The sequence below is a fragment of the Ranitomeya variabilis genome, chromosome 2 (genome assembly GCF_051348905.1).
Source record: "Ranitomeya variabilis isolate aRanVar5 chromosome 2, aRanVar5.hap1, whole genome shotgun sequence".
In the NCBI taxonomy this organism is placed as follows: domain Eukaryota; kingdom Metazoa; phylum Chordata; class Amphibia; order Anura; family Dendrobatidae; genus Ranitomeya; species Ranitomeya variabilis.
The window spans coordinates 971,176,499-971,195,303 of record NC_135233.1 but is presented as its reverse complement, the minus strand read 5'-3'; the positions used below and the strand labels follow the sequence as shown (position 1 = coordinate 971,195,303).

At 43.8% G+C, this 18,805-nt stretch overlaps 1 protein-coding gene across 1 annotated transcript in view; it reads left to right on the top strand.

The window, feature by feature from the left end:
* LOC143808311 (ceruloplasmin-like) overlaps positions 1-18,805 on the top strand; it is a 168,944-nt gene that overhangs the window by 34,010 nt on the left and 116,129 nt on the right. The window contains exons 3-4 of the mRNA XM_077290829.1: positions 1,920-2,132; positions 2,263-2,433. Coding sequence (XP_077146944.1) covers positions 1,920-2,132; positions 2,263-2,433 — 384 coding nt within the window. The remainder of the gene's footprint in view (positions 1-1,919; positions 2,133-2,262; positions 2,434-18,805) is intronic.

Below are 18,805 nucleotides of genomic sequence, written 5' to 3'. Positions count from 1 at the left end.
GATCTCAACCAAATTGAGATGGTTTTGAATGAGTTGGACCACTGAGTGAAGGCAAAGCAGCCAAAGAGTGCGTAGCACCCCTGTGAACACTCTAAAAACTGTGGGAAAGCCATACAGGTGAACATCTGATGAAGGTGCTTGAGTAAATGACAAGGGAGTGCAAAGCTGTCATCATAGAAAAGAGGGAAACTATGAGCAAAAAAGGCCAAATAGGGTCTTATCTGGGAATAAAAATTATGCAAATGAAGGATATGCTAACCTGATAAATTTGTGTGACACACAACCATGAATACGCATGAAAACAACTGCTGCAGATCCATGGGTCTTCTGACCAGGAAAGAGAAATAAAGGAGCCAAAAGTGGTTTATCCACGCTGCTGGTAGGCAACGAAGATCCAAATGGAAGTTTAATAAAGGATTTTTTATTTCAGGTTTTTTTAGTCAATGCGTTTCAAAGTCATTCCAGACTTCTTCCTCAGGAAACAAACTTATACCATATACATTTTGTGTCCTGAGGAAGAAGTCTGGAATTACTTTTTCCATCATAGTAAAATGGAGATAGCTCACTCACAGCAGGTGACTGGTAGCAACAACAGTTATATAGCAGTCTGATGTAGACCAGGTAGGTGAAGGTCCATAACCACCCCATGAGAATGTATGGACTCTATTTACTAGTGATGAGCGAATATACTCGTTGCTCGGGTTTTCTCGAGCACGCTCGGGTGGTCTCCGAGTATTTTTTAGTGCTCGGAGATTTAGTTTTCATTGCCGCAGCTGAATGATTTACATCTGTTAGCCAGCTTGAAAGCATGTGGGGATTCCCTAACAACCAGGTAACCCCCACATATACTCAGCCTGGCTAGTAGCTGTAAATCATTCAGCTGCGGCAATGAAAACTAAATCTCCGAGTAGTCATAAATACTCGGAGACCACCCGAGTGTGCTCGGGAAAACCCGAGCAACGAGTACACTCGCTCATCACTACTATTTACTTCAACAGACCCATCTTCAACCATCGATGCCCTTCGTGCTCACTACCAGAACAGATTCATAACTCAATGCCTTTCCCAGACTGATCACAAAGTGCTCACTGCACCTTGTTTCATGACCACCTAGAACAGAGTATTGCAGTGTCAAACCCACCATCTGGACATTTGACTCTGCAGGATGATAGTGGGACGGATCTCTCCCTTTATTCCCGAGTTTTGGGAGTGGTCCATGCACACGAATCCCATTTAAACTTTCAGTTGAGGTTTGGGTTGGTCAGTGTTTTGTTTCCAAGCACAAGAGCAGGAGGCTCTGGGCAGACAGGTCTGTGTGAAACTGAGCACAGGCCACAGAAAGCAAAGCTATTGACACATCCACGAGTGATATGGTGGTGCAGTCACCCACAGCAACAGATTTGATACGGACTGTTATGGATGAATCGGCTGCGAACCAGAGAATAACATTTGAGTTATTTTTGTAAGTGGAATTCCTGACACAGCATATTTGAATATAGTCTTTGTAGCTTTGGTGAGGAGCAGTTGAAAGCAGCTTCTAAAGAAGCGTAAAATGAGCACTGAAACTGCAATGCAATAGTGTTTTGAAGACAAGAAAGAATAATAAGGTAATGAAGTTTATGAAAAAAAAATAACTTTCCAATGACTTGAAGATAATAAAATAAAGATAAAGTTTAGTCAATCCTTAAACTGTTCACAGCCTCCTGATCCTGACAACCTTTTTAGTACAATTTTTTCAGAGACTTTGGCATAAGTGTGTTGAAAACAGGGACCTGATAAGTAGAATCTTCTGCTGCTTTAGCCCGTTGTGTGTTCGTAGATGCTTTTCTAGTCACTACTGTAACAATGGAATAATCATACAATGGACTAATGTTAAGTATAATTGTACATTTCTAATTGAAAATGCATTTTATCTACAGGAGCATTATACCCGGATAATACCTCCAAATCACAGAAAAAAGATGATGCTGTGAAGACTGGGGAATCATACACATACAAATGGGATGTTGTTAAGGATCAAGGTCCAATTGCTAAAGATGAAGACTGTGTGACCAGGATTTATCACTCCCACATCGATGGTCCAAGAGATGTTTTCTCAGGACTTGTTGGACCTTTAATTATCTGTAAGAAAGGTGAGCGAAGGAGTTAGCTTTTGCTGCTTAATTCAGCAATTACCTTTCACTATATCCTTGGTATCTTCCTTTTTTTAGAATCTTTAAAAATCTAGACTTTCCACCAATGATAACAACAATTTATCCTTAGGTAAAATAGAAGAAATAGGGAGGAACCCGAACAATACGTTCATTCTGATGTTCGCTGTGATTGATGAAAATCTTAGCTGGTATCTGGATGAAAATATCAATACTTATGGCACTGATCCTGTCTCTATTGATAAAGGAGATAAAGATTTTCAAGAAAGCAACAAAATGCATTGTAAGTCTACCATACGTTATTGTGAGTCTACCATAGGCTATTATTATAAGTCTATTATATGCCATCTCTGTATGTTTACCATATGCCAATATTGGCTGATATGCGCAGGTCCCCTTCTTGGGACCTGAATCTATCTCTGCAGTGGTGTATGGCAGAGGGTTGTGCTCCTGGCGGTCTATGTGCCTCACAGTGGCCAAGCTTTCTTACATGATGATCCTCCTTCAATCCTCAATTACACACACACACACAAAGTTCCACAATGTATAAAAAAAGGGATATAACAGTGGAAGATATTTTGTCATTGCACCAGATGCATATCATACTATTTGAGACGGGCTCCTGGACATAGGGCTGATAGTGAATCCCAAATCTGCGCACATCATAATGGATAATATGGAGAATGACGAGTTGCATAACTAGCAAATACAGTAGCGCTATAGCATGTAAACATGAAATTTGAATTGCATTGCTGTTCTAGATAATAGGAAAAAATTGAGATTCTGAATTGAGCACATAATTTAGCCAATTCATGCATGCCCAGCAGCCAACGACAAGGCGGATTCACATTAGGATATGTCCCAAGAAAAATGGGCCTTGTTGTTGACTGCTGGGCATGCATGAATTGGTCAAATTATGTGCAAAGTATCTCAATTGTTTCTATTATCTAGACCAGTAAAGCAATTCAAAATTCATATATTTCTTGTTTGCATGCTATAGCACTACAGAGTGCATCTTTATTTGTTAGTTATGTATGGAGATGGCTACTCTTAGTTTGCACCTGTACACACCAGTGTTCTGTTCGGAAGTGACGGTCAGTTTTTTGTTACTTACATATAGGCTCTCTGACTGAGCACTCAACTCATCAGCCTGTGGCAGTTTTAATTACATCAGGATCCTACCTACCCATCTAATTTAGGCTTCAGCCTAGGAGGGGATTCACATTAAGATAGGTCACCAGCAAAATGACATCACCTTGTTGTTGGTGGATAGGCATGCATGAATTGGCCAAATTATGTGCTAAGTATCTCATTTTTTTTCCTATTATTAGAGCAACAATGCAATTCATATGTCAAATATTTCATGTTTACATTCTATAGCACTGCAGAGTGCAACTTTATTTGTTATTTATGTATGGAGATGGCTACTTTTACTTTGCACCTGTACACACCGTATTCTGTTTGGAAGTGATGGTCAGTCTTTTGTTACTCAATTATTACTACCTCACAGCAGTTAGCTCCGCATCACTCATGTGAGTCTTACAGCTTCAGTCATTGGCTAACTTCCCAAGTGAGTATGCTCCAGATCTTTCCAGAAGCTACTGCATACCAAGCAGAGCTGGGACATATGAACAAGCCTCTGTGGGGAGATTAACCCTTTTTTGTGCTACCTGTCAGAAGTCCCTGCAATATGTTACAGCATACAGTTTACACAGAAATCACAGTATTTGTATGGAACATACTATATATCTGTTATTCCATGGAGATGGCCACTTTGTGGGATACCTCATGGCTCCCCTCTTGAAGTGTGTCATCCCCGACACACCCTGACATATACATTCCTTTCATCCATAATTTTTTTTTTATAAAAATATTCTTGGCTTCCTGAGTACCTGCAGCAAAAAAGGAATCCTTTTGTCTCAGAGTAGGTTCATGTAGGAACAACCTTCCCTGTTTGAGGAATGGGATGACAGTTAACCCGCTATAACTTTTTTGCTTGGTCCCCAGGTGCAGTCAAGCACACAGACCATAAAGAAATGAGCGGGTAACTGTCCCTTGTTCGCTCATTCAGATGTCCACGGAGCATGTACGGTCTCCTTATCATAGGTTGGTGATGCTCCCGACACCTCGACAATAAACGGCACCACCCGATAATCTACTGCAGGAGTTACATTAGTATTTTCTAGCAGAGACGGAATAGCTGACATAATAAATTGAAGACAGGGCATATGAAGCCAAATAAGCAGGGTGATGGAGGCACACAAAGCCCCTTCTGGTGCTACAGTAGTAGAAACTGACAAAAGCATAGAGTTATTCAGTACAGCTGGGTTGCAGTTTGACATAATCAAGAGCAACAAGCTCAAAAAGAATAGCAAGTTTCAATGGGATGCAGCAGGGCTCTTTGTTCCATACAGTCTCACCTACTTAAAGTACATGAGACACATTCTGTGCACCATTTCACAATGTCTTGGCGCATTCCTATCCAGTAAAAGCGTTACCTGAGGGTCAGTATTTTGGCAGACAAAGTGTCCTGATTGGTTGGGATAGGCCTCAAGGATGAGGTTGGCATCTTGTCTGGGTATGACATTCTGAAAGACTCTTTCATGAGTGTGGGTGTTCATGGTTCATCGAACTAACACTTCTTTGTGGAAGTGCAGGCATTTTTTCTGTCTCCATAATCAAAAAAGTTCTGGATGAGATTGTCTGTAGCACACAGCTAGTTTTGGGTGTCCAGCTTCTAGTAACTTCTGTAGGGTTCTGAAGGTTCTACTCTCCTTCTGGATTTCAGCCCAATCATGTCTCTTCGTGAATCTAGACCTTGGTTCTGAACTGGAAGTTCTGTGAACTCTCTGCACATTCTGTTTTGCAACATAGAAGTAGAAGGCGGCATTTCTACTTCATCCCACTCATCCTCATCATACCAGGGTGTTTCTGTTGGTCATGGGCAACATGGGCAGGGTATCAGCATTGGACCGGCCTGCTCTGTACTTCAGAATAAATTGGTAGATGGCCAGGTGGGAGGCCCATCTCTACATCTCTACACAAGGGCTCCAAGTTAGTACTGTATTGTAGAGTAGGCATTTGCTATAGGCCACCTGGACAGACTAAAGATATGGATCAAATGAAAGCTGAAAGTCTGAACTTCAACTGCATCTGAATTGTTTTGTTTAAAATTCATTGTGGTAATGTCTATAACCAAAATTAGAAAAATGTCTCTGTCCAAATATATATAGACCTAACTGTATAATGCTGTCTGCAGGGAATGCAGGGTAAGCGTTAGAAGAGCTAAAGCCAGTAATGAAGTGGGGCTTGCAAGGTAGACCAAAAGTAATAAAAAAAAGTATTTGGGGGGTATGTCAAAAGTAAAAGAAAAGTCAAAGATGCTATATGATTTTTACAGGATGAAAAGGGTGAAGTAGTCAAAAATTATGTTGAGAAGGCCGAACTTTAAAAATTCCTATTTTGCATCTGTGTTCTCTTAGAAAGCAAATGTAACATCAACTGATCTTCACTGAAGGAATAAAAGAATCCACCCTATCTATAAACAGAGAGATAGCGAGGGAGCACTTAGCTAATTTAAATTAATTTTAAATTAAAATTAAAGAGATAGCAGAGGAATTTGCAGAACCACTTGCCAGAATCTTTGAAAATTCATGAAGAACAGAAGACCCAGAAGAATGGAGAAGGGCAAATGGTGTCCCTATCTTCAAAAAAGAATAGAAGATGAATCCAGGAAATTACAGGCCAGTGAGCCTTACTTCTATTCCAGGGAAGATCTTTGAACAAATTATTGAACAGCATGTATGTAAGTACTTGGATAAGAATACAGTAATTAACCAGAGCCATCTTAGGTTTGTAGCAAACAAGTCATGCCAGACTAATCTAATTTCCTTCTATGATGGAATCACTGACTGGTCAGATCATGGAAATGCGGTAGATATAGTATATCTCAACTTAGCAGAGCATTTGATAAAGTATTTCATACTATCCTTATTGAAAAAATGACGAAGTATGGGATTAACAAACCTATGGTTAGGTGGATTCATAACTGGCTCAGCGATCGTACTCAAAGAGTGGTAATAAATGGTTGCACTTCCAATTGGAAGAGTGTTTCAAGTGGGTTACCACAAGGCTTTGTCTTGGCCTCAGTGCTGTTCAACATTTTTATAAATAATATAGATAAGGGAACTGAAGGTAAACTAATCAAATTTGCAGAAGATGCAAAGCTATGAGGAATAGCTAACACTAGAGAAGACAGAAAGGTTTCAGAAGGATCTGGATAAGCTTGAACAATGCGCAGCAACTAATAGAATGGAATTTAATAGGGAGAAATGCAAGATTCTACATCTGGGCAAGAAAACCGAAGATGACACAGTATGATGCAGCAGTAAAAAAGGCAAACACAGTTCTGTGATGTATTAAGAGAAGCATAGAGTCTAGATCACGTGAAGTAATTATCCCCCTCTACTCCTTGGTCAGACCTCACCTGGGATACTGTGAACAGTTCTGGCCAAAATAGGGGAGAAGCCAGCGCTGCTTGTGGTCAGAACGCAATACAAAAGTGCACATGCACATATTAATTTCTAACTGTATATCAAAATGAGACATTTAGTAAACAATTGATCAATTCTTTGAGCCACCCCGCCACACCAAGGCATTCTCATAATGGGGCAGTCCTACTCTACGATTTTTATATTCACTGTGCCATTACGGCCTCCTAAATGTGTTGAAAGCAAGACCATGTTAATCCCACTTTACGTTTTTTATACTCGCTGTGCCATTACGGCCTCCTAAATGTATTAAAAGCGGGACCATATTGAATGCAAACTGTACCTGTAGTATTTCAGAATCACTCCCATGGCACCAGAAAGGGTACGCGCAGATAAAGGTCGACCAGGTCCAAACAGACATTTCAGATCTGACCTCCACACTGCCTAACCAGCACCACAGACAAAGAGTGAGACAGGCCCAGGCACAGGTGCACAAATCAAACAGAGCCTGGGGCAGGGCAGGGCTGCCATATGTGTGTACAGCAGCCTAGGTCAATCACAATGAAAACAGAAAGAATGGCGTGCATGACCCAGCACGCACGGCAACAGTGGTGGTCAGCCACAAACCAATATCAAAATAAAAGGGGAGAAGCCAGCACTGCTTGTGGTCAGAACGCAATACAAAAGTGAACATGCACATATTAATTTCTAACTGTATATCAAAATGAGACATTTAGCAAACAATTGATCAATTCTTTGAGCCACCCCACCATGCCGAGGCATTCTCATAATGGGGCAGTCCTACTCTACGATTTTTTTATTTGCTGTGCCATTACGGCCTCCTAAATGTGTTGGAAGCAAGACCACATTAATAGTTTAACGTCTGCCGGGTGAGTGGCCTCCCCCGCTTGGCTCACCCTCGGGCATAGTGTCCAACGTCTCCACATCTGAAACAGGTCGGCTGTCTCCCTGTCTAAGATTGTCCCATCTCCTGGCGAGGTACAGGAGGCAAGCGGGAGTCTGGGCTTGTTCTTTCTCTGGGTGCTTTCCTGACGTCAGACTACTCTTCTCTCATTTCTTGTATCTCCTTCCGGATCTCCCTGACCCATCCTGTTTCAGCTACAGGCAAAAGCTGGCACCTCCCCGCTTCGTTCCTTCCCCACCAAGGCTCCTGTCCCTTGCTCCTGCTCCCGCACGCGCGCTTCTGCCCCAATCTCTAAGAAAGACATGCGTGGGTTGATTCGCAAGTGCTCTCACAGGGCCTGCTTACGCAGCAGAATTCTGACACGGGCTGCAAGTTGTTCTATCAAAACCACATCAGGGGTCCCCACACTCACATCATCCCACTTGATGATGGCCACGTGAATTTCCTGCAAGACATTCATACCTTGGGTCACGGACTCTCCCTCACTCTGAATGCAGTAAAAAAGCGCATGCGCAATTCTCTGACATCCGTGTTATCCCCATGCATTTCCTCCAATATTTGTAATACCTTAGTAAAAGTGCTCCGCTCATGCGGGTGCCGAAACATAACAGAACATCTGGCTTCCCCATCCAGGGCCATCACAGCAATCTCTGCCTGCATAGTGGGTGTCATAGGGTGCATTCTCAGCATTCCCTTGACAAGCTTTGTCCAGTCCCATAGCAGCGAGTTGCTCCTTGTAAACTTTGGGAGGTTGCTCAGCATGGCCCTCAGCGGTAAGGTAGCCCTTGGGGCACCCATGACCACCTGGTCTGCCGCTTCTGTGCTTGTGAACTGCATCCTGCCGACTACGCCAAGTGTAAGCAGGTTGTGGGATGCAGTGATGCAAGAACGACAGAGCAAGGGTTAACAATTTAATTGTACAGTAAAGATACTCCTCGCAGGGAGATGAACAGTTACATTTCAGATGATAGGGCAATAAACAACAACAAGGTAATAACAGTCCATTCAATAAAGTTATTGTGCTTGTGGCTTCCTCGGCCGCAGATGATCCGATGAAGGTTGTAGTCCCAATGACGGCCAGTGCAATGTACCACTGTACGTTGCGGTGCTGATGCACACCAAGCGGAGCACTTTGCACACACACCTGCTCTGTCACCGCCGGCGAGAAACTGCCCATCGCTACTTGCGGTTTTCTGCTTGTCCCGCCCCCTGCTTCCGGGTGAAGAGGTCTGTCCGGTCCCCTATTCTTTCCCCCAGGCAACCTGGGACTCAACGGTTCCGGACCAGGCGCAGTACAGAGGCCCACAGCCCAGTCTTCCTCCTTACATCCACACTGCCAAAAGTACCAATACCTGGATTAAAAACAACAGTATCACTGTGCTTGATTGGCCAGCAAACTCACCTGACCTTAACCCTATAAAGAATCTATGGGGTATTGTCAAAAGGATGATGAGACACCATACCCAACAATGCAGATGAGCTAAAGGTTGCTATCAAACCAAGCTTGGCTTCCATAACACCTCAGCAGTGCCACAGGGTGATCGCCTCCATGCATAATTGATGCAAAAGGAGCCCCAACCAAGTATTGAGTGCATTTACTGAGTATACATTTCAGTAGGCCAACATTTCGGATTTTAAAATCATTTTTCAAGCTGGTGTTTTACTGATTTACTGAGATAATGGCTTTTGGGTTTTGATTGGCTGTAAGCCATAATCATCAACAATAACAGAAATAAACACTTGAAATAGATCACTCTGTCATTAATGACTAAATATAATATATGAGTTTTTATATTGAAGAACTGAAATCAATTAACTTTTTGATATGCAAATTGCCTCTTCTGAGAAAAAGAGGACTTAACTCTATAGCGCCACCTGTTGGAAGTAGCGATCCTACAAGTCACAATCAACCCTCTAACGAGTCGTGCAATATGACTTAGGATAAAAGCCAAATCAGTATCTCAATTCGCAGACATGGTGTTTCGGGCTGTTGGCCCTCGTCAGTGCGAAGCATGAGAACTGATTTGGCTAGGTGAGAGGCTCTGGACTGGGGTCTAAGGGGTATCGTTTCTCCTTATGGAGAGTGACATACCATCTCTGGCTTGTCAAGGTAAGGAGGCTTATTTGCCGTACAATGCTCCTCTGGGAAATTAAATATGCAAATTGCCTCTTCTGAGAAAAAGAGGACTTAACTCTATAGCGCCACCTGTTGGAAGTAGCGATCCTACAAGTCACAATCAACCCTCTAACGAGTCGTGCAATATCACTTAGGATAAAAGCCAAATCAGTATCTCAATTCGCAGACACGGTGTTTCGGGCTGTTGGCCCTCGTCAGTGCGAAGCATGAGAACTGATTTGGCTAGGTGACACTTTTTGATGATATTTTAATTTTATGAGAAACACCTGTACCTCTTTATGTAGAAGGTGATGGTGGTAGGTGCAACTAATTCCCAAACGTGAAGAACCAGTGTTAGCTTGAATAGAACAGTCTCTTTATTATTGATAATGGGGCAAGTAAGTATATACACCATGTTCCAAATTATTATGCAAATGATATTTTTCTCGAATTTTCCTAAATGGTCGGTGCAAATGACAGTCAGTCTAATAAAAGTCATCACCCGTTAGAGTATACATCAAATTTTATTGAAGAAACCTCCCAATGACAACAGTATAATCTCCAAAATGAATAAAAACTCAAAATGCACTGTTCCAAATTATTAGGCACAGTAGAATTTCTAAACATTTGATATGTTTTAAAGAACTGAAAATGCTCATTTGTTGAATTTGCAGCAATAGGAGGTCACATTCACAGAACAAAAAAGCTATTTAACTCCAAAACATCATAACAGGCCAAGTTACATGTTAACATAGGAACCCTTCTTTGATATCACCTTCACAATTCTTGCATCCATTGAACTTATGAGTTTTGGGGGGGTTCTGCTTGTATTTCTTTGCATGAAGTAAGAATAGCCTCCCAGAGCTGTTGTTTTGATGTGAACTGCCTCCCACCCTCATAGATCTTTTGCTTGATGATACTCCAAAGGTTCTCTATAGGGTTGAGGTCAGGGGAAGATGGTGGCCACAACATGAGTTTATCTCCTTTTATGCCCATAGCAGCCAATGACTCAGAGGCATTCTTTGCAGCATGAGATGGTGCATTGTCATGCATGAAGATGATTTTGCTCCTAAAGGCACGTTTCTGCTTTTTATACCATGGAAGAAAGTTGTCAATCAGAAACTTTTCACACCTTCAGGAAACTTACAGGGCCTTACCAGCTGTTTCCCCATGATTCTGGCCCAAAACATGACTCCTCCACGTCCTTGCTGACGTCGCAGCCTTGTTAGGACATGGTGGCCATCCACCAACCATCCACTACTCCATCCATCTGGACCATCTAGGGTTGCTCGACACTCATCAGTAAACAAGACTGTTTGAAAATTAGTCTTTATGTATGTCTGGGTCCACTGCAACCGTTTCTGCTTGTGAACACTGTTTAGGGGTGGCCAAATAGTAGGTTTATGAACCAAAGCAATCCTTTGAAGGATCCTACTCCAGAGGCACCGGCAGCTTCAAATATCTGTTTGCTGGTTTGTAATGGCTTTTTAGCAGCTGCTCTCTTAATCCGATGAACTTACCTGGCAGAAACCTTCCTCATTATGCCTTTATCAGCACGAACACGTCTGTGCTCAGATTCAGACACAAATCTCTTAACAGTATGATGATCATGCTTAAGTGTTCGGGAAACATCTAAGGTTTTCATCCCTTAACCAAGGCATTGCACTATTTGATACTTTTCGGCAGCAGAGAGATCTTTTTTCTTTCCCATGTTACTTGACAACTGTGGCCATTTTTAAGTAGTTTTCCTTTAATTAGAATCACTTGGAAAATGAATTATCACATGTGTTTAAGATTGATTTCAGTGATCCATTGAGCCCTGAGACACAATACCATCCATGAGTTTATTTGAAAAACAAAACAGTTAAATCTTTAGGACTCTTAAATACAATTTGCATACTAATTTGGAACACGGTGTACAAACCGTAGGTAATTAGTGTTCAGGTTTATACTCACAGTTCAAGATTGACTCATAGATGTGGACATTGTGGGATACTTCTTTCATCAAATCAGTGTATCCCTTACATGGGCTGCTTTCACATTGCGTTTTTGGGTCCCTCCAGGGCATGCATCGAAATCCCCCCTCGCAAAACGGAGTTCGGACATATGTGCTGACGGGGCCATAGACTGTAATGGTGATAGCAGAGCGAATGTGCATTCTGACTTACACCATTTTTGGGAGTATACGCCTACAGGAGGCAGACATTCAGTGTTATGGACCTGGTGGTTAGGAGCATCCGAAATGACCTGATGGTTAAAATGGAAAAAACCTGGGACAAGCTCTGAGGACGTGGTAACTCTACTGACCGCAATCCCTAATCCTATCACACACACTAGAAATAGCCGTGGAGCGTACCTAACTCTCCCTAGACGCCTCTTCACAGCCTAAGAGCTAACTACCCCTAAAGATAGAAATAGTAGCCTACCTTGCCTCAGAGAAATTCCCCAAAGTTAAGGTAGCCCCCACAAATATTGACTGTGAGTTAAGAGGAAGTAACAAACACAGGAATGAAACAGATTTTAGTAAAGGAGGCCGAATCTTCTCTAGACAGACAGAGGATAGGAAAGGGAACTATGCGGTCAGTAATAAAAACTACAAAAACCACGCAGAGTGTGCAAAAAGACCTCCACACCGACTCACGGTGTGGAGGTGCAGCTCTGCACCCCCAGAGCTTCCAGCTAGCAAGGAAATATCATAATAGCAAGCTGGACCAAAACATAGCATGTACTAAGAAATATATTCAAAAAACCAATGAACAGCAAATGGACTAGCAAGGACTTAGCTTCTGCTGGAGTAGACAGGTCATCTGAGAAATCCAGGAGAGATCTGAACCAGTACTGAGACATTGACAGCTGACATGAATTAACGACCTGGGCAGAGTTAAATAGGGAAGTGTTATGAATTCCGTTCTCGGGCTCCCTCCTGTGGTCATGAGTGGTACTTTGTGAGTTCTGTTCATGGGCTCCCTCTGGTGGCTTTGAGTGTTACGGCTGGTCTGTAGCTGGACTCCAGCTGCCTCGTTTCCTGCTAGGCTTGCTGACTATTTAACTCCATCTGGACCTTTACTTGTTGCCTGCTGTCGTTGTATTCAGTACTGGTTCAGATCTCTCTGGGACTTCCCTTGTGACCTGTCTCCTCGTGGAGAAGCTAAGTTCATGCTAGTCCATTTTTGCTCATTGTTTTTGAAAATGTTTCTCAGTATATGATGAGTTCAGTCCAGCTTACTTATATGCTATTTTATTGCTAGCTGGAAAGCTCTGGGGTGCAGAGTTGCGCCCCTCACATCGTGAGTCGGTGTGGGGGTCTTTTTGTATTCTCTGCGTGGATATTTTTGTAGTATTTTATACTGACCGCACAGATTCCTTGCTATCTTCTGACTATTTAGTTATTAGCGGGCCTCATTTGCTAAAACCTGTTTTCATTTCTATGTTTGTGTTTTCCCCTTAACTCACCATTATTATCTGTGGGGGGCTGCTTACACTTTTTGGAAAATTTCTCTGAGGCAAGTGAGGCTTTGTTTCTCTCTAGGGGTAGCTAGTTTCTCAGGCTGTGTAGAGGCGTCTAGGCCGAGTTAGGAACGCTCCACGGCTGCCTATAGTGTGTGTTGATAGGATCAGGATTGCGGTCAGTAAAGTTCCCACATTCCCAGAGCTTGTTCTTATTTTTGGTTTACCCATCAGGTCAGTTCATGTGTTCCTTACCACCAGGATCATAACAGTACAGCAGGCCAGTAAAGTGTTAATGCATCGCAAAAGAGGGATAAGAGAAGCTCTGAGGTTTTTTTTTTCCCTCTGCAGTGTGTTTAGCCTCTCTCCTCCCCTTAATCTCTGGGTGGTTCAGGACTCAGCTGCAGATATGGACATTCAAGGTCTGTCTTCTTGTGTGGATCAGCTCGCTACAAGGATACAAAGCATTCAGGATTATGTGGTGCACAGTCCTATGTCAGAACCTAAAATACCAATTCCTGAGCTGTTCTCTGGAGATAGATCCAGGTTTTTGAATTTCAAAAATAATTGCAAATTGTTTCTTTGTCTGAGAGCCCGTTCCTCTGGTGACCCTGCTCAGCAAGTTAAAATTATTATTCCTTTGTTACGTGGTGACCCTCAAGATTGGGCATTCTCCCTGGGGCCAGGAGATCCTGCATTGCTAAATGTGGATGCGTTTTTTCTGGCGCTTGGATTGCTTTATGAGGAACCAAATCTAGTAGACCAGGCAGAAAAGATTTTGCTGGCTCTCTCTCAGGGTCAGGATGAAGCGGAGGTTTACTGTCAGAAGTTTAGGAAGTGGTCTGTGCTCACTCAATGGAATGAGTGTGCCCTGGCAGCGATTTTCAGAAAGGGTCTTTCTGAAGCCCTTAAGGATGTTATGGTGGGGTTCCCCACGCCTGCGGGTCTGAATGAGTCAATGTCTTTGGCCATTCAGATTGATCGGCGTTTGCGGGAGCGCAAACCTGTGCACCATCTGGCGGTGTTTTCTGAACAGAAGCCTGAGTCTATGCAATGTGACAGGATTCTGACCAGAATTGAACGGCAAAATCACAGACGTCAGAATGGGTTGTGCTTTTACTGTGGTGACTCCACTCATGTTATCTCTGATTGTTCTAAGCGCACAAAAAGGTTCGCTAAGTCTGTCACCATTGGTACTGTACAGCCTAAATTCATTTTGTCTGTTACTTTGATTTGCTCTCTGTCATCCTACTCTGTTATGGCTTTTGTGGATTCAGGCGCTGCCCTGAATTTGATGGATTTGTCATTTGCCAGGCGCTGTGGTTTTATCTTGGAGCCATTGCAATTCCCTATTCCACTAAAGGGAATTGATGCTACGCCATTGGCCAAGAATAAGCCCCAGTACTGGACTCAAGTGACTATGTGCATGACTCCTGCACATCAGGAGGTTATTCGCTTTCTGGTGTTACATAATTTGCATGATGTTGTCGTGTTGGGTCTGCCATGGCTGCAGGTTCATAATCCAGTCCTGGATTGGAAAGCAATGTCTGTGTCAAGTTGGGGTTGTCAAGGGGTACATGGCGATGTTCCTTTGGTGTCAATTGCTTCTTCTACTCCTTCTGAAGTCCCTGAATTTTTGTCGGATTACCAGGATGTATTTGATGAGCCCAAATCCAGTGCCCTACCTCCTCATAGGGATTGTGATTGTGCTATAAATTTGATTCCTGGTAGTAAGTTCCCTAAGGGTCGACTTTTTAATTTATCTGTGCCAGAACATACCGCTATGCGGACTTATATAAAGGAGTCTTTGGAGAAAGGGCATATTCGTCCGTCCTCGTCACCCTTGGGTGCAGGGTTCTTTTTTGTGGCCAAGAAGGATGGTTCTCTGAGACCCTGTATAGATTATCGCCTTCTAAATAAAATCACGGTCAAATTTCAGTACCCTTTGCCTCTGCTGTCCGATCTGTTTGCTCGGATTAGGGGGGCTAGTTGGTTCACCAAGATAGATCTTCGAGGAGCTTATAATCTTGTGCGTATAAAGCAGGGCGATGAATGGAAAACAGCATTTAATACGCCCGAAGGTCATTTTGAGTACTTGGTGATGCCTTTTGGGCTTTCTAATGCCCCTTCCGTGTTTCAGTCCTTCATGCACAACATCTTCCGAGAGTATCTGGATAGATTTATGATTGTGTACCTGGATGATATTTTGGTCTTTTCTGATGATTGGGAGTCTCATGTGAAGCAGGTCAGGATGGTGTTTCAGGTCCTGTGTGCCAATTCCTTGTTTGTGAAGGGCTCTAAATGTCTCTTTGGAGTCCAGAAGGTTTCCTTTTTGGGCTTTATTTTTTCCCCTTCTACTATCGAGATGGATCCAGTTAAAGTCCAGGCCATTTATGACTGGACTCAACCTACATCGGTGAAGAGTCTTCAGAAGTTCTTGGGCTTTGCTAATTTTTACCGTCGCTTCATCACTAATTTTTCTAGTGTGGTTAAGCCTTTGACGGATTTGACTAGAAAGGGTGCTGATGTGACGAATTGGTCTTCTGCGGCCGTTGAGGCCTTTCAGGAGCTGAAACGTTCGTTTTCTTCGGCTCCTGTCCTGCGTCAGCCTGATGTCTCTCTTCCCTTTCAGGTCGAGGTTGATGCTTCTGAGATTGGAGCAGGGGCTGTCTTGTCACAGAGAAGCTCTGATGGCTCGGTAATGAGACCATGTGCTTTCTTTTCTAGAAAGTTTTCGCCTGCCGAGCGGAATTATGATGTTGGTAATCGGGAGTTGTTGGCAATGAAGTGGGCATTCGAGGAGTGGCGACATTGGCTTGAGGGAGCCAAGCATCGCGTGGTGGTCTTGACAGATCACAAGAATTTGATTTATTTCGAGTCTGCCAAGCGGTTAAACCCTAGACAAGCTCAATGGTCGCTGTTTTTCTCCCGTTTTGATTTCGTGGTTTCGTACCTTCCGGGCTCAAAGAATGTGAAGGCTGATGCCCTTTCTAGGAGTTTTGTGCCTGACTCTCCGGGAGTTTCTGAACCGGCTGGTATCCTCAGAGAGGGGGTGATCTTGTCTGCCATCTCCCCTGATTTGCGGCGGGTGCTGCAGGAATTTCAGGCCGATAGACCTGACCGTTGTCCACCGGAGAGACTGTTTGTCCCGGATAGATGGACCAGTAGAGTTATTTCCGAGGTTCATTCTTCGGTGTTGGCGGGTCATCCTGGGATTTTTGGTACCAGGGATTTGGTGGCTAGGTCCTTTTGGTGGCCTTCTTTGTCGCGGGATGTGCGTTCCTTTGTGCAGTCCTGTGGGATTTGTGCTCGGGCCAAGCCTTGCTGTTCTCGTGCCAGTGGATTGCTTTTGCCTTTGCCTGTCCCGAAGAGGCCTTGGACGCATATTTCCATGGATTTTATTTCGGATCTTCCAGTCTCTCAGAGGATGTCTGTCATCTGGGTGGTTTGTGATCGTTTTTCTAAAATGGTCCATTTGGTGCCCTTGCCTAAGTTACCCTCCTCCTCTGATTTAGTTCCGCTGTTTTTTCAGAATGTGGTTCGTTTGCATGGTATTCCGGAGAACATTGTGTCTGACAGAGGGTCCCAGTTTGTGTCCAGATTTTGGCGGTCCTTTTGTGCTAAGATGGGCATTGATTTGTCTTTTTCTTCGGCCTTCCATCCTCAGACGAATGGCCAAACCGAACGAACTAATCAGATCTTGGAAACTTATCTGAGATGTTTTGTTTCTGCTGATCAGGATGATTGGGTGACTTTTTTGCCATTGGCTGAGTTCGCCCTCAATAATCGGGCTAGTTCTGCTACTTTGGTTTCGCCTTTTTTTTGTAATTCTGGTTTTCATCCTCGTTTTTCCTCAGGTCAGGTTGAGCCTTCTGACTGTCCTGGGGTGGATTCTGTGGTGGATAGGTTGCAGCAGATTTGGAACCACGTAGTGGACAATTTGACGTTGTCACAGGAGAAGGCTCAGCACTTTGCTAATCGCCGTCGCTGTGTGGGTCCCCGACTTCGTGTGGGGGATTTGGTACGGTTGTCATCTCGATATGTTCCTATGAAGGTTTCCTCTCCTAAGTTCAAACCTCGTTTCATCGGTCCTTATAAGATTTCAGAAATCCTCAATCCTGTGTCATTTCGTTTGGACCTGCCAGCTTCTTTTACCATTCATAATGTGTTCCATAGGTCATTGTTGCGGAGGTATGTGGTGCCTGTGGTTCCTTCTGTTGATCCTCCTGCTCCGGTGTTGGTCGAGGGAGAATTGGAGTATGTGGTGGAGAAGATCTTGGATTCTCGTATTTCGAGACGGAAGCTTCAGTACTTGGTTAAATGGAAGGGCTATGGTCAGGAGGATAATTCCTGGGTTGTTGCCTCTGATGCCCATGCTGCCGATTTGGTTCGTGCCTTTCATTTGGCTCATCCTGATCGGCCTGGGGGCTCTGGTGAGGGTTCGGTGACCCCTCCTCAAGGGGGGGGGGTACTGTTGTGAATTCCGTTCTCGGGCTCCCTCCTGTGGTCATGAGTGGTACTTTGTGAGTTCTGTTCATGGGATCCCTCTGGTGGCTTTGAGTGTTACGGCTGGTCTGTAGCTGGACTCCAGCTGCCTCGTTTCCTGCTAGGCTTGCTGCCTATTTAACTCCATCTGGACCTTTACTTGTTGCCTGCTGTTGTTGTATTCAGTACTGGTTCAGATCTCTCTGGGACTTCCCTTGTGACCTGTCTCCTCGTGGAGAAGCTAAGTTCATACTAGTCCATTTTTGCTCATTGTTTTTGAAAATGTTTCTCAGTATATGATGAGTTCAGTCCAGCTTGCTTATATGCTATTTTATTGCTAGCTGGAAAGCTCTGGGGTGCAGAGTTGCGCCCCTCACATCGTGAGTCGGTGTGGGGGTCTTTTTGTATTCTCTGCGTGGATATTTTTGTAGTATTTTATACTGACTGCACAGATTCCTTGCTATCTTCTGACTATTTAGTTATTAGCGGGCCTCATTTGCTAAAACCTGTTTTCATTTCTATGTTTGTGTTTTCCCCTTAACTCACCGTTATTATCTGTGGGGGGCTGCTTACACTTTGGGGAAAATTTCTCTGAGGCAAGTGAGGCTTTGTTTCTCTCTAGGGGTAGCTAGTTTCTCAGGCTGTGTAGAGGCGTCTAGGCCGAGTTAGGAACGTTCCACGGCTGCCTATAGTGTGTGTTGATAGGATCAGTATTGAGGTCAGTAAAGTTCCCACATTCCCAGAGCTTGTTCTTATTTTTGGTTTACCCATCAGGTCAGTTGATGTGTTCCTTACCACCAGGATCATAACAGGGAAGCCAGCAGCAACAATAAACGAGGCAGCTGAGAAAGCCACCCTCAAAGATCAGCAGTTCCACTTAAAGCCACCAGAGGGTGTCCAAGGACAGAACTCACCAAAGTACCATTCACAACCACAGGAGGGAGTCCGAGAACGGAATTCACAACAGTACCCCCCCCTTGAGGAGGGGTCACCGAACCCTCACCAGAGCCCCCAGGCCGATCAGGACGAGCCAAATGAAAGGCACGAACCAAATCGGCAGCATGGACATTGGAGGCAACAACCCAGGAATTATCCTCCTGACCATAGCCCTTCCATTTAACCAGGTACTGAAGCTTCCGTCTCGAAATACGAGAATCTAAAATCTTCTCCACCACATACTCCAACTCCCCCT